The 20,198-nt window shown below is 38.4% G+C and overlaps 1 protein-coding gene across 1 annotated transcript; it reads right to left on the bottom strand.

The window, feature by feature from the left end:
• Nucleotides 1–11,672: 11,672 nt before the first annotated feature.
• Nucleotides 11,673–13,858, bottom strand: LOC130137619 (uncharacterized). The gene is made up of 2 exons (XM_056309309.1): nucleotides 13,560–13,858; nucleotides 11,673–11,857 (listed from the first exon to the last, which is right to left on the bottom strand). The coding sequence occupies exons 1-2, from the start codon at nucleotides 13,819–13,821 to the stop codon at nucleotides 11,799–11,801; spliced, it is 321 nt and encodes a 106-aa protein (XP_056165284.1). The 5' UTR covers nucleotides 13,822–13,858; the 3' UTR covers nucleotides 11,673–11,798.
• Nucleotides 13,859–20,198: the final 6,340 nt, after the last annotated feature.

Here is a 20,198-nt window from a genome sequence, read left to right as displayed (position 1 = left end):
TTTTGATATCACAAAAAAAGTTAAGGATAAATGCGCCATAATGAAATAGTTTGAGGTTTTTTATGGCTTTTCTCAAAGAAATATTAGTACATTGATTTCTAAGTCCACAAAGGAATTCTAATTTCTTAGGTTTAGGCCTAGAATCTCATGTAATTTTTTTGAGATTAGAATTTCAAGTTTGATGTCTTCCAAATATACGCATATATTTCAGTCAATGAATTGCCAATCTATTGGGAAACATTTCAACGGATAAATGGCAGAAGAGACAATATCTCTTTGACATGAAACGATAAGGTGATGAGTAATTTTAAAAAGCCTTATGACAATTAAATAGGAAAACAACAATTTCTGAGCAAAGTAATGTGCAATTTGTATCTATCATTCCTTTTGTCCCATACATTCTTCTCTACAAGTACACGATTTATTATTTTGTTTTAATTGCAAATGCAATCCTCCAAATTCTTGAGGGGCTTAAGAATTCTTGCAATTTTCCAAGCATGAATTCACACGGCCTTCAACTTTATTGGCATTTGCAATAAAAGAAAGTACATAAAAACCCAAATTATGCAATCAATCAATATACACCTACACTAAGGGTGTTCTTTTCCTAGTTTTTCATCATTTGTTTCTTTGGGAAAATGGGGCTCGAAAAATATTTTTCGTTGTCGATAAAAATAAGATATATGCTTTCAAAAACTTGAATTCATTTCTCAGAATTTATTTTTTGACCACCAAAAACCTTAAACTGGTACACATGTGACAAATATACTCAAAACTAATTTTTTGACCACCAAAAACCCCAAACTGGTACATTTGTGACAATTTTACCCTCCGTTAGTTTCCATTAAATTAGATTAATACCACGAAAAATCACAATCGGTACACCTATGATAAACGGAGGGTAAAACCCCAAACCGATACACCTATCAAGTGTCATGTATCATCCAACTCTGCAATTTGACAGTAAAAATTAACGGTAACTAACGGAGGGTAGATTTGTCAAAGATGTACGAGTTTGGGGATTTTGGCGAAGAAAAAATTAGTTTTGGATAAATTTGTCACAAGTGTACTAATTTGGGGTTTTTTTTTTTGTATTAACCATCAAAAGAAACAAGTCATACAATGTAGATGAAAAACTTTGTCAAATATAGTACAACACTTCACAACTATGACAATAATTTCTTCAATCTTCATTGGGATGCATCATGCATGGACCATATTAGGTGCTCCTTAATCATCACCTGACCTTCTTCCAAATATTCATGATGAACCGATTTAAGAACTTCGTTTACTTTCAATTTTTTTAGATCAAGCCTTCATTAGGGCAATCCAATGTATGCGCAAGAAATTTTATGTGATTAATGGGAAAATTTCATATAAAAGGTCTAAGGTGGGACATTTTTCTTAAAGGAATGCCCATAGTGGACATTATCTCAAATACACCACTAAAGTGGCCAACTTAATCTTAAATAAAGACCCAAGCTAACCAGTCAATCAGATCTTCCTTGGCTGGCAAGTTCGTGCATCTCATGTACATCTTTTGTACGCATGGAAGATGCACATGATATGCAAACGAGGTGCACGGGCTCGCTAGTCAGCGAAGATTTGGTCGGCCGGTGAGCTTGAGGTCTTGTTTGATACTAAGTTAGCCACTTTAGGGCCTTAGTTGACACGAATTCAACAATTAGATAAATAGAGATAGTAAGTATATTTAGTACCCGGAGACAACATCCCTTCATCCGGCAGAGCGAGTCGTTTAGACCATCTCCCACGCAAGGCAACATTCACGCAGCCTTAGTCATTAACAAAGTACCACTAACAGATGGTTGCACAGCTATCGCCATGGTGGAGCGAGGGTTTGCGTGACCCTCGCCTTGGCAACACAATGATCTCTTGGCCTCCTATCCAATCTCAACAACACCCGACCGTGCTCGCCAACCACCACTTCCCATCCCCCTTCTTTTATTAAATTTTTTAACTATTTTTTAAATTTTATTTAATTTAGATATTTTGCATTTATGTTAAACTCGATGTAGGTTGATAAAAATCTTGGGATGCAACGTAAACACGTGAACTAGATCCGGGTGCAGGCAATACCCGCTCCCAAAGATTATGGCCAGCGACGGTGAGTCCCCACAAGTCGTCGCAAAACTACAATCGGCCCCGTTTTTCTGACGAACTCCATTACTTGGTGGTGCAAAGCGGAGGTCCGTCATGACTTAGGCCTCTGAAGTTGAACCATCAATTTGTTGCCCACATGTCGGTTCGTATTTCGTAGCATTCGCAAGCTATTTGCTTGGAAGCTTTCTCTTGACAACCGTCCACATTGTCTGATTACGAGAGTTTTGCCCTAGCGGTACGCCAAATTCCAGCTTACGCTTGTTGGACTTATGCACAACGATAGCATCTGAGCTAATTCCGAACAAGACCACTGACCACTCGATGTATATTTTGCATGGATTAATATGCAACATTATGATTCTACGAGAGCGACCGTTGCAATCTTATCATCACAAGGGATGTAGCCACAAGGCTTTTGTTCTTATCAACGTAACAGGTCCAAGATTACGAAGACCAAAAGAGCCGATTGCTTATGAGACTGAGCCTACTCAGAAATAATCTAGAAATAGAAAAACCATCTAGCTTGGTTGGCCCGATAGTCGCGTGCTCAACTTGTCTCCCATGAAATTGCAAAGTTTGAGTCAATGGCGAGTGACCGACCGACTTTTGTACATGAGTCCTCCTATCTCGGTGAAAATTATCCAAAAAGTCCTAAATTTATTATAGGCGGTCACTTTAGTCCTAAACCTTTCGATTATGCCAATTTAGTCTTAAATCTTTTGATGATTTGCCAATTTAGTCCTAAACTTTTCAACTATGCAAATAATTGGAAAACTTACAAAAGATTGAGAACTAAATTGACACAATTGAAAGGTTTAGGATTAAATTGGCACAATTGAAAGGTTTAAGACCGAACTTGTCACGCCCCGGCCCCTAACGAGCTCGCGACACCCCTACGGCGGTCGTATCGAACGCAACGTCCCAGGACGCATCGCCAACCCAAACTAAATACCCACATAAATACGCAAGCGGAAGCGAAATAAAATAACCCAGACAAAAGACAATGACAGAGGGATAGTAATAGTACAAAACAATAATTTCATAACAATAGAAAGCAATCAAACATTAGGCTCCTAGGGTTAACATCCACCATTATCATCAAAAAGGGACAGGTGGTAGGGTAAGCTAGCTAGCTGCACAAAAAGGGCTCTACCAAAAAGCTTCTAAGCCCAGCACCCAAACACTCCTACGGTGCCCAATCTGAATCAGACCCTGAAGACTCTGCCTCCGTATCAGAGTTGATCTCGATCGGCTCTTCCTCGTGCTCGGACTCCAAGGGCTCTAGCACGGGCTCTGGCATAGGCTCGGGCTCTTCAAATTCCTCTTCGAGCTCGAGATCCGCAAGCGCTACAGGTTCTAGTACGGACTCGGGTTCGGGACCAGGGTTCTCCAGGGGATCTTCGGCATCCAGAATCTCACCACCAGGAGCCTACACATCCCCAGGCTCCCAATCCACGACATCCTCGTTGCCGTGCTGCTGTCCCTCAAAACCTCGGACTGGGCCAACTAGCTCCAACCCATCACGATAGAACCAGGCCAGGTAAGTGTGGCGCTGCAAGTCCTCTAAGCCCACATCAACCCAGACGGTAGTAAGGTGCCTAATGTAAGTCTGATTTGGATCTACCGGATACTCGATCTCCTCATGCATCATATGCATAGGGACCCCAAAACGCCGAAGTATCGACATGATCAAAGTCGGGGTCGGGGATCTGAAATGGTTTACACTACAGCAATGAGAATAAATCTCAATAAGCAAACAACCTATACCCCACCTAGGCCAATGCGTACCCAGACGAGTCCTAGCATGCAATCTAGCAATCGACATAATAGAATTCTCATGCACACTTACCTAGCCTCAAATCACCCGCCAACTCTGCGCATTAGTTAAATCACAATAATGCAATAATAGTCCAAGAACATAATATAAACACTCGAGCATCATAACCACGTACATTTACCCAATTCAACCAAACACATTTCGCATGCATGTCCAACCAACTATCAATGACCCACGTCAACACACCTCAGGTTCAGCCCTCCGATCAATTCGGGCTCAGTCCCGCGTAACCACGCTTCATGACATTTCTTCTCGACCCGTAACCACGCCTCAAAGCTGCCCCTCCGATCAATCCTGGGCCTCACCCCACGTAATCACGCCTCAGGACATTTCTCTCGACCCGCGTAACCACGTCTCAGGTCATTCCTTGCCTTTTTAGCTACACCCGCGTAACCACGCCTCAGGTTGGCAGCCCTTCGATCAATCCGGTCTCAGTCCCGCGTAACCACCCCTCAAGACATTTCTCATGCACATACGCCACAACACAATTTGCCAATACCAATCTAACACGTCATACTATTCAAATTCAAGTCATGCTCACCTCATTAGCCTATCAATCTGACCTTCAAGTCGGCTACATTCAAACACTAATTTCATCCACAAACGCCACTACAATTCAGTCGTTGAACTCATCTCGATTGATCACTAATTTAGCACAAAATCACCACCACAATAAACCATAAACCAATCACATCCAATTAACTAATCCCTACCTAATTTAGTCACTAAACCAATATTAACCATCCCTAAACAAGTCTAATAATACCCAAAGTACTAAGTAGGGTTTAAGAAGTCATTTACCTAGGTTTTGGCCCAAGGAAAACCGGCAATGGGCCAAAATGTCCCGGTGGAACAGTGGCGGGCTCGGCGCAGCACGGGCGCAATGGGCAAGGTGGTCGGCCACGGCTCGGCACAACCCGGCCATGGCCCGGACTCCCGACCATGGCCGACAACGGCCAAGCGAGAGCCGGCGACAACGGCGGCGAACGAGCCACGGCCGGCGACTGGCGGCCAGCCCACGGCGAGCCAAGCGGCCACAAGGACGAACGGACAGCGACACAACCACGGGGCAGTAACGGCAGATGACCGGAGGACAACGACCGGCGAAAAAGCTAGAAGCGGCTAGAGCATCACCAGGAATCGAGCAGAAGATGTGCGGGCGATGGGCGAGAGAGGGGAGTTGGGGTGTGGTGGCGAGCCGGTGAGAGCGGCAGTGGCCAGTAGCAACGGTGGCGGCGGGTGGCGGGCAGCGATGGGCGAGAGGGGGAGCTGGGGTGGCGGGGGACTCGGCTAGAATAGGGGGAAGGGGAGGAGAGGGGGGGAGGGTGTCGCGGTGGAGATGGAGCGGCCGGTGATGGTGCGGTGGGGCTAACGAGCGCACAGGCGAAAGCCGGGCTGGCCGGACAGACGGCTAAGCGTAGCCAGGCCAAGGGAGCATGGCGAACGCGGCATCGAGCAAGCTGCTGCACTCGCGGAGGGACAAGGGAGAACGGCCGGGTTGGGGGTCAGTTACTGGACTGACGGCGTGCCCCAGGCGGCGACGCACGGTGGTCGGGCGGAACGCATAGTAGTCAGGCGGACGACCGAACGGCGACACACGGCAGTCAAGCGGACGGTGTGCGGCGGTCGGGCGTCGGCAAGCGACGGATAAACGGTGGAAGGGAGGAGAGGACGGCCGAGCAGAGAGAGTGAAGAAGGGGGAAAGGAGAGAGCGGGAAAGAGAGAGTGGGGGGGAAACATGCAGAGAGAGAAGGGACGTGAGCGTGAGGGGGGGAAGGGATGTGCGTGCAAGGGGGGGGGGGGGGGGCGCGGCAAAGGAGAGAGAGAGAGAGAGAGTCAAAAAAATTAATCGAGTGCAATCCAACGGCCCACATTCAAACTCGAAGTCGATCCGATGGTCCACGAAAAATCCTAATTATAAATTAGGATTAGGCCAAAAGACACTAACTAAAAATACCCTAAGAGGGAGGTTTACTAGTCAAAATTTGCACCCGGTCCAAATTTCACTTTTCACCAATTCCGGGCAATATCGACGCTGGCCACAATAATATCGACACCATCCAATTACATTCGTCACAAAACTCCGAGAAATTCGACACCAAAGTTCAGGCTCTAAATAACGGCCAAATTCGATCGAGTGCAATTCCAGTGAAATCTCTACTTTAAAAATACCCAAGAGTGATCAGTTCCGTGCGAGATTTTACTATAAGCACACTGATGAAATACACGTTTATAAATCCCAAAAATGAATCGAAATTCAGAATATCACAGAACCGGCCGCCATACAATAGATTTAGGACTTTTTGGATAATTATCAATCCTATCTTGTATGGAGGGTCACGGACCGTTGACGCACGCTTGTGGGACTAGAATGACGGGTTCGCGTACCCTTGGACACTCAAGTGGGGTCTCGCTGAACAACTATGGTCCAAATCCAACGTCCTGTAATCATCGTAAGATTCTTAAGATTAACTTTGGTAGCTTAACCACCCTTTTTGTTAACAGAAAAATCCAAACGTATGAAGAAAAAAACATGCATGAATGCACACTTGCACTAAAAGAATGGTCGGAGGATCGGACTATACTTGCATGGCTTCGCTTGACTTTACCTTTACTTACAACTTCCATTTCTATAATTCAAAACTCTATACTTGCATCTAAGATTTCATTCTTAATTGAAATCTTTGACTCCATTAAGTGGAAATTGAGGGCAACCGAGGTGTTAAACCGCATGGTTTTGGACCTAAATGGTCTCAAAGAGTTTTTGGTTATGGGGTATAGTTTTCTCTAACCATGTCTCTAATTGGTGAATAAAAACTTAGGAAATTCACCTAACATGTTTTAACTAAATATAAACATTGGCGACGTCATGTCTGTAACCCAACAACAGAAGGCTGGTCAAATCATAGCGTGCAAAGTTGATTTTTCTTCAAATCTTGAGATACATGTGCAATTTTTTGAAAGGAAAATGACACAAACGGTCCATGAACTTTGGTCCAATGTGCAATGTGATCCCTAAACTTTTAATTTGCTCAATGTCGTCCTTGAATTTTTGGTACATGTTCAATTTAGCCCCTGAACTATATGAAAATATTCAATGTAGTCCTTCCATTAATTCAAGTTCAGGAACATTGAACATTTTGCATACAGTTCAGGTATTACATTGAATACGTACCAAAAGTTAGGGACTATATTAAACAAATCAAAAATTCATGAACCAAATTGTATATCGGGCTAAAGTTTAAGGACTGCTTGTGTCCTTATCCTTTTTTTTGAAATCGGAAGGTCCAAATTATGAGGGTAAAGTTGAGGATAGTTTTATAATTGTGAAAGAAAAGCTATAGTATTAGCACTAACAATATATCCTTCCACTACATGCCAAAACTATATATATATATATATATATATATATATGTATGTATGTATGTCTTAAAATTTGTACTATAGCTTCCTAATTAAGGCAAGATGCAAGCACTCTAATTAGCTTCATAAGGTAATTAATAGTCCTTAACCATGCACCCTCATTATTGTGAACTATGGTGAGCGGAGAATTAGTTAGAAATGAGACTCCGTTTATTTTGCGGATGACGAATGGTTTCAAAATTATATTTCTAAAAATGATCACTTGTATTATTTAAAATAATTAGTTAATGAAAAATATTTTCATCATCAATAACAATTTATGTCTAAATATTTTCGTGAAAGAAAAAAAAATTCATTCATTTTTATAAGGGATATAAACGATTATTATTGGGACAATATTTTTCAAATCATTTAATTTTTACAAAACAAACGGAGTTGATAATATCGCATCTTTATTTTCCAAATAGATATCAAAACACAAAATGAAGACCTGCCTGGTTCAATTCTATTGGTCTGAGTTGGCATAAGTAGTGGCTGTGAATTTAAAACGTGTTTAATCTCATCCTTTTTACCTGACCTGTTGTAATATTGTGTAAATGGTAGAGATCAACGGCTACTTGCGTGACATCTTCTCTGGAGGTCATAATTGTAGGTCTTAACAAGGTGATTTTTGCTTAAATTGTGTTCATTGGGAGCCACCTCCTTAAACTTTTTCGTTACATGAAAATCTTGGCACTTAGTTCGACAAAATTCAATACCATGTTACACGAAAGAAGACGACTAGGGGGCATGAAAGTGCCCAATGAGTCGTCGTATCCATGATCAGCTATATTTTTATAAAAAGTGTATGTTGTTAACATACGGATGGTCATTGGACTTCGAAAGCCATCAAACTACTCATGAACAAGAATTCATTACTATTCTAAAGGGAATATCGTACTTTTTCCACCATGACCACAAGGTGTTGCTCAAATCTGCCTATAATAAAAAAAAAAAATTACGTATAACATTGTCAGGCCAACTCAATCAAACCATATCAGATTTCATAATTAGAAAGTCTTGTCCAAGCCTAAGCAAAAGTGCCTTTCAAGCCAATGTGGCTCAGGCGGGCTGATGGGCCACCCCGTCATCAAATCTACCTACCACCTAACATTCAAGTTTACTAGGCCCGTTCCTCTTCTCATGCCCTATGTACTTCCTACATTGGGTGTTATTAATCTGCAAACAAAAGGACTTTGGGAGCAAACCTTCTCTACACCATACACTACACTTGATTTTTTTTTCCAATAGTTTTAGCATGAGATAGCTCTTCTCTATGTGTCGATAATCCGAATGGTTTTCCATAAGAAACCTTTTAACCCACCCTATAGTGACCTATTCCTCAAGAAAGTATTTTTTATGTATTATTTACAGAGCTTATGTGGTATAACCGACGACCATTCATATCATCCGCATGATGTACATCTCATCCAGCATGGCACTAAAAATTTTTAAGTTACTCATTTTTAATTGACTGTTTACGCTACCCGATTACTTGTCGTTGGTACACAGTCTAACCGTCATGTCAAACCCCTTCTCCTTTTCCTCACTTTTGGGATACAAGAAAAATGGCACTGAATCACAAGCTCTGGCTGAGACGACTCTCACTAGCAATAAATGAATGAATTAATGACAAAAAAAATGGGAGCCATCCCATACTTGAGAACATAACATATTATGAACGTTATCGGTTATATCTAGACTGCAAGCTAAACCAGCAAAGGGGGTTCGAGTAAAATGGGCTTTTAATCAAGTTCTTGATCCTGACTGGCCCAAAAAGAAAAAGTTCAGCACTTCTTTTCTCCCTTGTCTTGGAAAGGCTGTACCCGATGCAGGTGAGCCCAACTCAAGAGAATGATACACACGAATTGGTCATTATAGCGCTTCCTCTTGATCCTAGAAAACATCTTATGAGAAAACCTTCTGCACGATAGCAAGCACTGGGAAAAGTACGATAAGTAAGATACATAATTTTGAGTGTGGTCGAACACCGGAAATTAGAAATCGACAGAGTGGCTTGGGATGATATGCTAGCTTTGTCGAATTTCTTAAGATGGAAGCACTACTGTCGCCAATCCATCGGCAGGAGGCAATGCCAAATGCAGATGCTGACCTATGGGTTCTCCCCTTTGCTATAGGGTCATGTTACCATCTTTTTCATGACCCGTCTAAGCATTACATCATACAAACAAATAGTTATACTTTTGCTCCGATATCCAGTAATATCTGCTTTTTTGCCGTTTTAAGATTTTTGAAGACTCTTTTGCAAAAAGTCCAAATTGCCTCGAATTAACCTCTTGAGATCACGATAAGCTACTGAAGTAACTGACTGATAACCGTCTAATAATCATAAAATGGTAATCTGAAATATATAATATCTACTCTAACAGTTCAAGCTTTTGAAGTAGACAATTGCATTTATAAACTTTTAAGTTAGTATTAGAGTTAGAGGTCTCGAGTTCGATTCCTCTCTCTCCCCATTCATTGATTTATGGGTCAACCTCCTGTTATACATTTTGGGTCTTCTAACAAAAATCCTTTCACGTGCATTACGCTTTCGTCATACTATTAGCCTTCACATGAAGGGGGCTGTTATGTAAACATTGTAAAGTATGTTATGTACAGCACTGTAGTAGCTTAAGTTTTGTATGTAAACGATTGAACACATAATTTGAAGTAAGTTAACTGAGAAACTTTAAACCTATTTAAAGATCACTTAGATATGTCATAATGTTGGTTGTAATGAATTGTAAATTTTGGCCAGCCAAAAAATGGAGAATCAATGTCATATGCTCATAAACACATCCCCCCAATCCAAAATGAAAATGACCCAATACACTTGGTGACGAAATGACCTAATTCCCTTATCAAAATATCGATTACTACCATATCATCTCGATTCATAAGAAATAAAATTTTCATGAAAATTCAAGGGATTTTCTTTGCTCTGCTGATGATAACCTAAAACCACCCAACAGTAATCGTACATGGAAACATTGACTTGTCTTGCATTCATATGTCTTATGAGGATGCGTAGAGTTCATTCAACTGTTCATCTACGATGCCCCGTTGTCATGACACGACAAATGCCTGAAACTGGTTGATGTCTATGATCCAAAGAGAGGCGACTTTAGGACTTGCACTTCGTGAATCACCTTAGGAAAGAAGCCAATGATGTCCTGCGATGAGGTACCTAGAAATGAGAAACCAGTGCTCCCAACAGAAAGTCGAATCGTCACTACAGCGAGCGGCTTGAGTGGAGAATTTGTTGGGGCCAACCCTTCTTTGATCCAAACCTAGAAGAGCCCAACCTTGTCATTCTTGATTAAATGATGATTGGTCGAGAGTCCCTTCGAGCAAGCGAGAGATAGACGGACAGAGATAGAGAGTATGTGATCGGTGAAGAGACTTCATTCGTTTGCATTTGGATTCACCGGTTTTGTCACCCGAAATATTGCGAAAAGAGTAAACTTATCTTAGTTACGTTATATATAATTAACTTGGAAAATAGAATAAAATGTTTTACAGTAAAATTCGTGTAAAGTTTGCGTTACAGCACAAGCATTTAAAGTACGCGCGTTTGAACTCATAATGAGTGAATTTACTTTAATAAATGATTTGCTTTTCCAATACATTGACATATATTCAAGAATATATGTCTTCTTATAGGCCACATATATACAAAACAACAACCCATTTGAAAAATCAATAGAATGCGTTTCTCAAGTATCTTGTGACGTAACAACTCATTACAATTAGAGCAAAAGTCACCAAAAATCTTAAGGTGTGCCCATTGTGACACATTTACCTTAACTTTTTTTTGTGACATCAAAAATTTCAAACTTGTACCTGTATAATACATTTACCCTCCCTCTGTCAAAGTTTTATCAATGAAAAACGTTAAAAATCTGCCTACATGGACATCATAAAGCAAATAATGTTGATATGATACCCACGTTGCTTAAATCAAATCCAACATAACCTTAACGGAGGGTAAATATGTCAAATAAATACAAGTTTGGGCTTTTTGTCACAAGAAAATGTTTTAGGGTAAATGTGTCGCAATGAGTGTCACAAAAAAAAAAGTTCAAGCTAAATTTGTCACAGTAAGAATAGTATGGGGCTTTTTGTGACTTTTTCCCGAAGAAATATGGGCACCTTCATTTCCAAGCCCACTAAGGGATGCTATTTTCTTAGGTTTAGGCCTGGAATCTCATGTAATTTCACTAAATTAGAATCTTCTTTGACATGAAACAATAAGAAGATGAGTAATTTTAAGATGCCCAATGACAATTAATTAGGCAAACAACGATTTCTGAGCAAAGTAACGTGCACTTTGTATCTATTATTCCTTTTGTCCCATACATTCTTCTCTACAAGTACACGATTTATTATTTTGCTTTAATTGCAAATGCGATCCTCCAAACTCTTGAGGGGCTTAAGATTTCTTGCAATTTTCTGAGCATGAATTCACACAACCATCAACTTTCTTGGCATCTGCAATTAAAAGAAAGTACATAAAAACCCATAGTATGCATTTCCAAATATTGGAATACCACAAAAAAAGATAATTAAAAGAACCTATATTAGCTATAATTTTTTCCAAAGTCGATAATCAATCAATATGCACCTACACTAAGGGTGTTCTTTTCCTAGTTTTTCATCGTTTGATTCTTCGGGAAAAATGGGGCTAGAATAATATTTTTCGTTGTTGATAAAAATAAGATCCATGCTTTTAAAAACTAGAATTCATTAAGACCTCAATCATCGTCATCGGCCATCAAAGCTTGGAAAAAAGGACTACAGAGGACAAATCGAGGTCTTGATGCTTGAAAAAATTCTTTTATGGTTTAATAAAGAATATGTAGCCCAAGCTCATCTGCACATGATTAATAATAATATGGTGATCCACTTGATTAATATTCAAAATGATATTGATCTTTGTGATTTACAAACCGGGTAATAACTTCTCCTCAATGCCCAGACTTATCGCATAAACCCAACTCTCAAGGACCAGTCCCAAGAATATCTATGTAAGAAAAAGTTTATAGTTTCCTGTTAACAAGCGCAGGAAACTAATTTCATGTCCAGCCAAAAAAAAGTAAACTCCTTGAAAAACGAAGGCATTTTCTGGAAAAATCAAGCTGTCTACCAAGTAGATGGATCCCAAATGTACGAATAATGAGAAAAGTATCAAAAAAGTCCTAAACATTTGGCATTTGTGTCAATTTAATCATAAACATTTTTTTGATGCCAAATCCTAAATCTTTTGCATTTGTGCCAATTTAGTCCTAAACCATGTTTTTATGCCAATTCAGTCCTAAACATTTTGCATTGGTACCAATTCAGTCCAAAACCTTTTGTCTTAGTGCCAATTCAATCCTTCCAGCTAATTTTGGCCAGATTTTTCTAATGTGGATGCCGACCGGGCGGCAGCCAGTCACCGGCGTTGACGTTGACAGCTTTTTAATAATATTTTTTGAATTTTTATGTATTTTTTTTCTTTTCTTTTTTTTTCCCTCCCCTCCCTCCTTCCTCTAGCCGGTCGCCGGTGAGGGTGAGCCTCACCAGTGGGCCTCATCGGCTACTGGCGAGGCTCGCCCTCGCCAACAATGGCGAAAGCGAGCCTCGCCATGGCTGGGCAAGGCTGGACCTTGCCAGATCTGGCGAGGTCATGCCTCACCCAGCCGCTGGCGAGGTCGGGCCTCGCCCAGTCGCTAGCGAGGCTCGAACCTCGCCCGCCCAGCGTGAGGCCGCCCTCTCGGCCATCCGGTGAGGGCGAATCTCACCGGCCTCTGGCTAGTTGCTGGTCCGGCGACTAGTTCGAGGAAGAGAGGAGAGGAGGAAAAACAAATAAATAAAATAAATAAAAATTCAAAAAATATTAAATATTATTAAAAATTATCCACGTCGGCAAAATCCGGCCAAAATTGGCCGGAATGACTGAATTGGCACAAAGACAAAAGGTTTAGGACTAAATTGGCATCAATGCAAAAGGTTTAAGACTTTTTTTACACTTTTCCCTACGAATAATGGAGATAGTAGATTTTTATTCCACGAAACAACAGTAAAATTCTCTTGCTTTTACGAGCGGTCTAATTATCAAACAAAAAGTTGAAGTTTTTAGCCTATCACAATTGATGAATGAAGAAAAACATACATCTTTTCTATCTAAAAGGTGAAGGTTTTGTTTTCGTACCAGGATGTAGTTCAAGACATGTGGACACCATGCAATCGAGGTTGCATTGGCTTTCGAATGTCACAGCCTCCGATGCCCCTATACAATTCTTGTAGCATGCGAGATAGCAGGCCCTTTTGTTAGGGATCACAGAACATTCAGCCAAGCATTGGACCTTACACAAGTCCGATTTAAATCGCTTCCCCTCAGTGAGGGATGCCTGCAACGCTATCGTGGCCACGAGCATCAGCAACACAAATTTAGCACAACTCTTGACATCCATGTTTGATTTGTTTTCAAACGAGTAATGATTCGCAGACTATTTATTGTATTTTGGTATAAGAGCGATGTGATTCTACTATATATATAGATGCAGGATATTGGGATAATCTTCATTTGTTTATATTGTAACGCTTATCTATGGATTATTTCTACTTTCTTTATATGGAGGGTGAGTATATGATTTTTTCGGGAAAGATTTATAGTCAAATCCCAAAATCTCATTACAATAAGTTAAGATTTTTTTGTTCAAAAAAAAAAAAGTTAAGCTTTTCTTTCCTTGTGGGGCCACTACAACTCCCATTTTGACTAAATCCCCATTTTCCCTAAAGAGACAAAATTGCCTAAAAAAATCCAATAGAAGTTTAAAATGGTGGGACTAAATTTATTGTTTTTCCTTGTTTTTCCGTTTTTCTCTTACAGATTCTCATTGCCATTGTTAAGAATGTAACATGGCTTTTCTTTTCTTTCTTAAGTGGGTATCACCATTCATACTAAAAGCACCTTGCAATCTTTTTCTTTATTATTATCATATTTTACCTCTATACACTTTAGCACTATAGAAGAGAGAAAGCTTCAAAATACCTAATTCTCACGTAAAAAAACTACTTTAAAGATTTCCCAAAGTAAAAGCACAGTTACATTCCAAAATACGCCTACTGTGATACATTATCTTAAATTTTTTTCTGTGATATCAAAAATCCCAAAATTATATCTATGTAACACATTTATACTCCATCAAGATTTTGTCAATAGATATCATTAAAAATCTGCCTAAATGGATGCCAGAAGGCAAACGGTGTTGACAGGGCATCCACATGACTTAAATGAAATAAAAACGATGTAGTTTTAGCTAAAAAGTCATCTGACGAGAATTTAATTGAGACTAAATGTGTCACATGGGTATAAGTTTTAGGTTTTTTATGTCACAAGAGAAAATTTAGGACAAATGTGTTCACAGTGGGTATAGTTTTGGATTTTTGAGGTCACAATAAAAAAATTCAAGATAAATGTGTCTCAATGAATATTTGGTGGCTTTTTCCCTTATGCTTATGTCCGTTTTCAATAATTTAGAGTGCCCGAATCCCATGACTAATTAGTGGACCACACTCCATTAATTTGTTTGGTGACTCGTTACATTTGTAAATGCATAGTTGCATATATTAAAGTACTTGCATGCAAGACGAAATGAAAGGCTTGTTAGTGGTGGTGAATCCCAATATATAATAACAAATCACTCATTATTGGACTAGGATACTGAATAGATATATGGATAACCTCTTACTTATTCTTAAAAAAAAGGAAAAAAAGAAAAATGACTGTTCTACTAGTATTATTCAACCACTTGTGAGGTTGATGCTTTTGGAACCTTTAAGAATTATCATAGAGGAACACACAATTCTGCTTCAAATTTTTTATCACTTATTGTTACGTATGATTATCAAGAGATGTCTACTTGGCTACCTCCACTTAGGTTGCATGTTTTTCTATGGAATTATCCTTTTAGCTAATATGAAAGAATCGCGTGCTTTTCTTTTTTTGGAGGATTAGTTTTGAAATTTGAATTGATTTTTTGGCACCGTTTGAGATTTATGAAGAATAGTGTGATCTAACGATCACAAATTCAAAAACTAATTACAAAAAATTACGAAAAATAAATGATTTAGAAAATATTTTCCTGAAAATAATCACCGGTATCGCTTGAAATAGTTAGTTAATGAAAAATATTTTCCTTATCGATAACAAATTTATATCTAAACATTTTCGTCTACGATGAAAAAAACTACTTCCATGTACTAACTAGTTGCTCTTAAACTAGAGATTCATCATGTAGGCGGGAGAAAAAAAATACAAAAATTTTGGATTAAAACTTATATGGAATTTTATTTATGTATAGCTGTAAAGTTGTTGCGCAAGAAAGGTATAATATTACTGTTTAAATTAGACATTCAAAAGAAACAAGTAATACAATGTAGATAGAAAACTTTGTCAAATATAGTACATCATGGAACATTATTGAGCGCTTCTTAATCATCACATGACCTTCCAAATATTCATGATGAACCGATTTAAGAACTTCATTTACTTTCAATATTTTTAGATCAAGCCTTCATTAGGCCAATCCAATGTATATGCAAGAAATTTTATATGATAAACAGGGCAATTTCAATAAAAGGTCTAAGGTGGGACATTATTCTTAAAAGAAGGCTCATAGTAGACATTATCTCAAATAAGCCCCTCAAATGGCCAACTTAGTCTTAAATAAAGACCCGAGCTTCCCAGCCAGTCAAATTTTCCTCGGCCGGCATGTCCGTGCATCTCATTTGCATCTTTTGTATGAACAAAAGATGCACACGAGATGCAAATGAGATGCACGGACTCGCCGGTCAGCAAAGATTTGGTCGTCCGGTGAGCTCAAGGCCATATTTGACACTAAGTTGGCAACTTAAAGACCTTATTTAAGATATGGACTCTTCTAGAGAAAACGGCTCCACTTACCTTTATTTGAATTTTCCCCTATGACTAGCATATGAAGAGATGATTTGCCGATATGTACTAAATGCAATGTTAGTTATTCACTACTATCCTAACTTTGTTTTGGTGGGTCAACTTGCCTATGTAAGGTGTTAAATTATCTTACATTGCTAACTTGCGGAGTTTATATGTCCTTTGTCGGTGTCAACGGTAGGATTGAGCACGGCAAATTGCAGTGCTCAAAGCGATTGGACCGTGGAACGAGCCCTTTAAGATTAGGATTAATTAAGTTTATATGCACCAGGGAACAAGGGAGTTTGTGTAACAATGGCGACATTAATATTCAATGCCAATCTTTGCTCTAGGAGAAATACCTAGCGATGGGTAGTCATTATGTCAAAAGAAGATACAAATAATGCAAATTGCAAATGCTAAACAGCCCCAGATGAACAAGAGGAAACCACCCTAATGTAGGTAGACCTCACATGTCCCGCCAATAGAAAAGAAAGAGGTTAGGAAAATGGTAAAAGAGACCGTTGATTATGTCCACTCCCGTCGCCCACACGCCCAAACTCCACCGGTTTGGAGTTTTTCTTCAAACCGGTATGATGAGAACACGACTGGAGGGACCAAGCAGAGATCCTTGAAGCAAACCGTAAATTACTCGGTCTTAGATAACACTTTTGTGCCCTGTTTCACTCAAAACCGATCCCTTCAAGTTGTCAGTCGGAGAAAATTAGAATATTTTCATATATTAGAGCTAATTAGAATATTTCTATCGTTTTTCTCTATCTCTTCAGATTGTACAATATCTTTTTAATTGTGCATATCTTGATTGATATATGTTACATTTGATAGTCTCTTATAAAGCCTATATAGTATCTCTTCACATTTTACTACCGTATCATCTCGATTCATAAGAAATAAAATTTCATGAAAATTCAAGGGATTTTCTTTGCTCCGCTGATGACAACCTAAAAACACCCAACATTAATCGTACATGGAAACATGACTTGGACTTACCTTGCATTCAAATGTCTTCTGTGGATGCGTAGAGTTCACTCAATTGTTCATCTACGGTGCCCCATTGTCATGACACGACAAATGCCTGAACTGGTTGACGTCTATGATCCAAAGAGAGGCGACTTTAGGACTTGCATTTCGTGAATCATCTTAGGAAAGAAGCCATTGATGTCCTGCGATGAGGTACCTAGAAATGAGAAACCAGTGCTCCCAACAGAAGGGCGAATCGTCACTACAGCGAGCAGCTTGAGTGGAGAATTTGTTGGGACTACCCCTTCTTTGATCCAAACCTAGAAGAGCCCAACCTTGTCATTCTTGATTGAATGATGATTGTTTGAGAGTCCCTTCAAGCAAACGGGAGACAGACGCACAGAGATAGAGAGTATATGATTAGTGAAGAGACTTCTTTCGTTTGCATTTGGATTCACCGGTTTTGTTACCCGAAATATTGCGAAAAGAGTAAACTGATCTTAGTTACGTTCTATATAATTAACTTGGAAAATAGAATAAATGTTTTACAGTAAATTCGTGTAAAGTTTGTGTTACAGCACATGCATTTAATGTACGCGAGTTCGAACTCATAATGAGTGATTTTACTTTAAAAAACAATTTGCTTTTCGAATACAATAACATATATTCAAGAATATATGTCTTCTTATAGGCCACATATATACAGAAAAACAACCCATTTGAAAAAATTAATAGATTGTGTTTCTCAAGTATCTTGTGACGTGACAAATCATTACAATTAGGACAAAAGTCACCAAAAATCTTAAAGTATGCCCATTGTGACACATTTACTCTAAATTATTTTTTGAAACACCAAAATTCCTAAATTTATACTTGTGTAACACATTTACCATCCGTCAAAGTTTTATCAATGAAAAAAGTTAAAAGAAACCTTGATAGAGGGTGAGTGTGTCAAATAAATACAAGTTTGGGATTTTTATATCACAGGAAAAGATTTAGGGTAAATGTGTCACAATTGATATAGTTTGGAGTTTTTTATGTCACAAAAAAAAAGTTCAAACTAAATGTATTACGGGGGCATAGTTTGAGGCTTTTTGTGACTTGTTCCCAAAGAAATATTGGCACCTTGATTTCTAAGCCCACAAAGGAATGCTATTTTCTTAGGTTGAGGCCTGAAATCTCATGTAATTCCTCTGAAATTAGAACTTCAAGATTAATGTCTTCCATATATACGTGTATATTTCAGTTAATGAATTATCATTATATTAGAAAACATATCAATGACATCAATGGCCGGAAAGACAATATCTCTTCGACATGAAACGATAAGAAGATGAGTAATTTTATGATGCCCAATGACAATTAATTAAGTAAACAACGATTTCCGAGCAAAGTAATATGCACTTTGTATCTATTATTCCATTTGTCCCATACATTCTTCTCTACAAGTACACGATTTATTATTTTGCTTTAATTGCAAGTGCGATCCTCCAAACTCTTGAGGGGCTTAAGATTTCTTGCAATTTTGCGAGCATGAATTCACACAACCATCAACTTCCTTGGCATCTACAATAAAAGAAAGTACATAAAAACCCATATTATGCATTTCCAAACATTGGAAAACAAAAAAAAGATAATTAAAAGAACCTTTAATAGGTATAATTTTTTTCCAAAGTCGATAAGCAATCAATAAGCACCTACACTGAGGTTGCGTTTGGTTGTCTGGATTTCTAGCGAGGATAGGACTGGATAAGATAAGATATGAAATCCAAAGAATTTGCTATATCGTATCTCTTGTTTGGTGAATCGCAATAATAAAGCCGGAGATTTTCACATCTTACTATTTTCATTATTTGCTATCAACATCATATTAGTGTAAATAAACCTAAAAATTGTACAAACAGAGATGATAAAAATCTCTCACGACACTCTTACCTACTTCATTTTTATTTGCTTATTTTTTTATTATTTTTCACTCTCTTTTTTAATTAATTTCTTTTTTTATTTCTTTTTCCCCTTCCATCATTCCCTAATAAAATTTTATTAAATAGTAAATTATACTAATATACCTAAAATATTAATAAATATTAATAATAAATGTATTTATTTATATATATGAAATTTATATCATATGATAGGAAGAAATTTGAATATTTAAATAAAAATAAGATTAAATAAAAATGAAATTATTTTGTGTTTTTGTTATTTTGAATTTTTTATATTAAAATTTGAATATTATTTATATTCAAATATTATTTTAATTTTGTTAATTTAACAAGTTTGTCATTCGAGAAAAATAACTTTTATATTATGGAAATTAGAAATCATATCCACCATTATCCCACCTCCCCCATGGGATAATATTATCCGCATTATATCCCTCCTATATCCGACTTTATCATGTCTTGGGCAGACACCAAACACAAGATAGGATAAAACATACCCCATCCTGAATTTTATCCCAACTGCCAAACGGTGTTCTTTTCCTAGTTTTTCAGTGTTTGTTTCTTTGGGAAATTGGGGCTAGAATAGTACTTTTCGTTGTCGATAAAAATAAGATCCATGCTTTTAAAAACTAGAGTTCTTTTTTTTCTGTCTTACCCTGACTATCAATTCACTCTCATACTTTTGCCCTACCTCTTGCAGGACGTGAAAGTCGAAACTCAGATCTGAAACTACACATCCCCACCCCTTGCCCCCTTGAGAAAGTGGGGATTCGAACTTCCTACCTCCCCTTTCCCAAGTAGGAAGGATGGCCACTAGAGCAAACTCCAGTGGTTAAAAAAACTAGAATTCATTAAGACCTCAATCATCGTCATTGCCCATCAAAGCTTGGAAAAAAAGACTACAAAGGACAAATCGAGGTCTTGATGCCCGAAAAAACTATTGTATGGTGTAATAAATAGAATATGT

Source organism: Syzygium oleosum, unplaced genomic scaffold (genome assembly GCF_021117445.2).
Source record: "Syzygium oleosum isolate NSW1041296 unplaced genomic scaffold, Sole_v2.1 Sole_v2.01, whole genome shotgun sequence".
In the NCBI taxonomy this organism is placed as follows: Eukaryota; Viridiplantae; Streptophyta; class Magnoliopsida; order Myrtales; family Myrtaceae; genus Syzygium; species Syzygium oleosum.
Note: the sequence above shows the minus strand (reverse complement) of the source record. Positions and strands in the feature narration are given on the sequence as shown.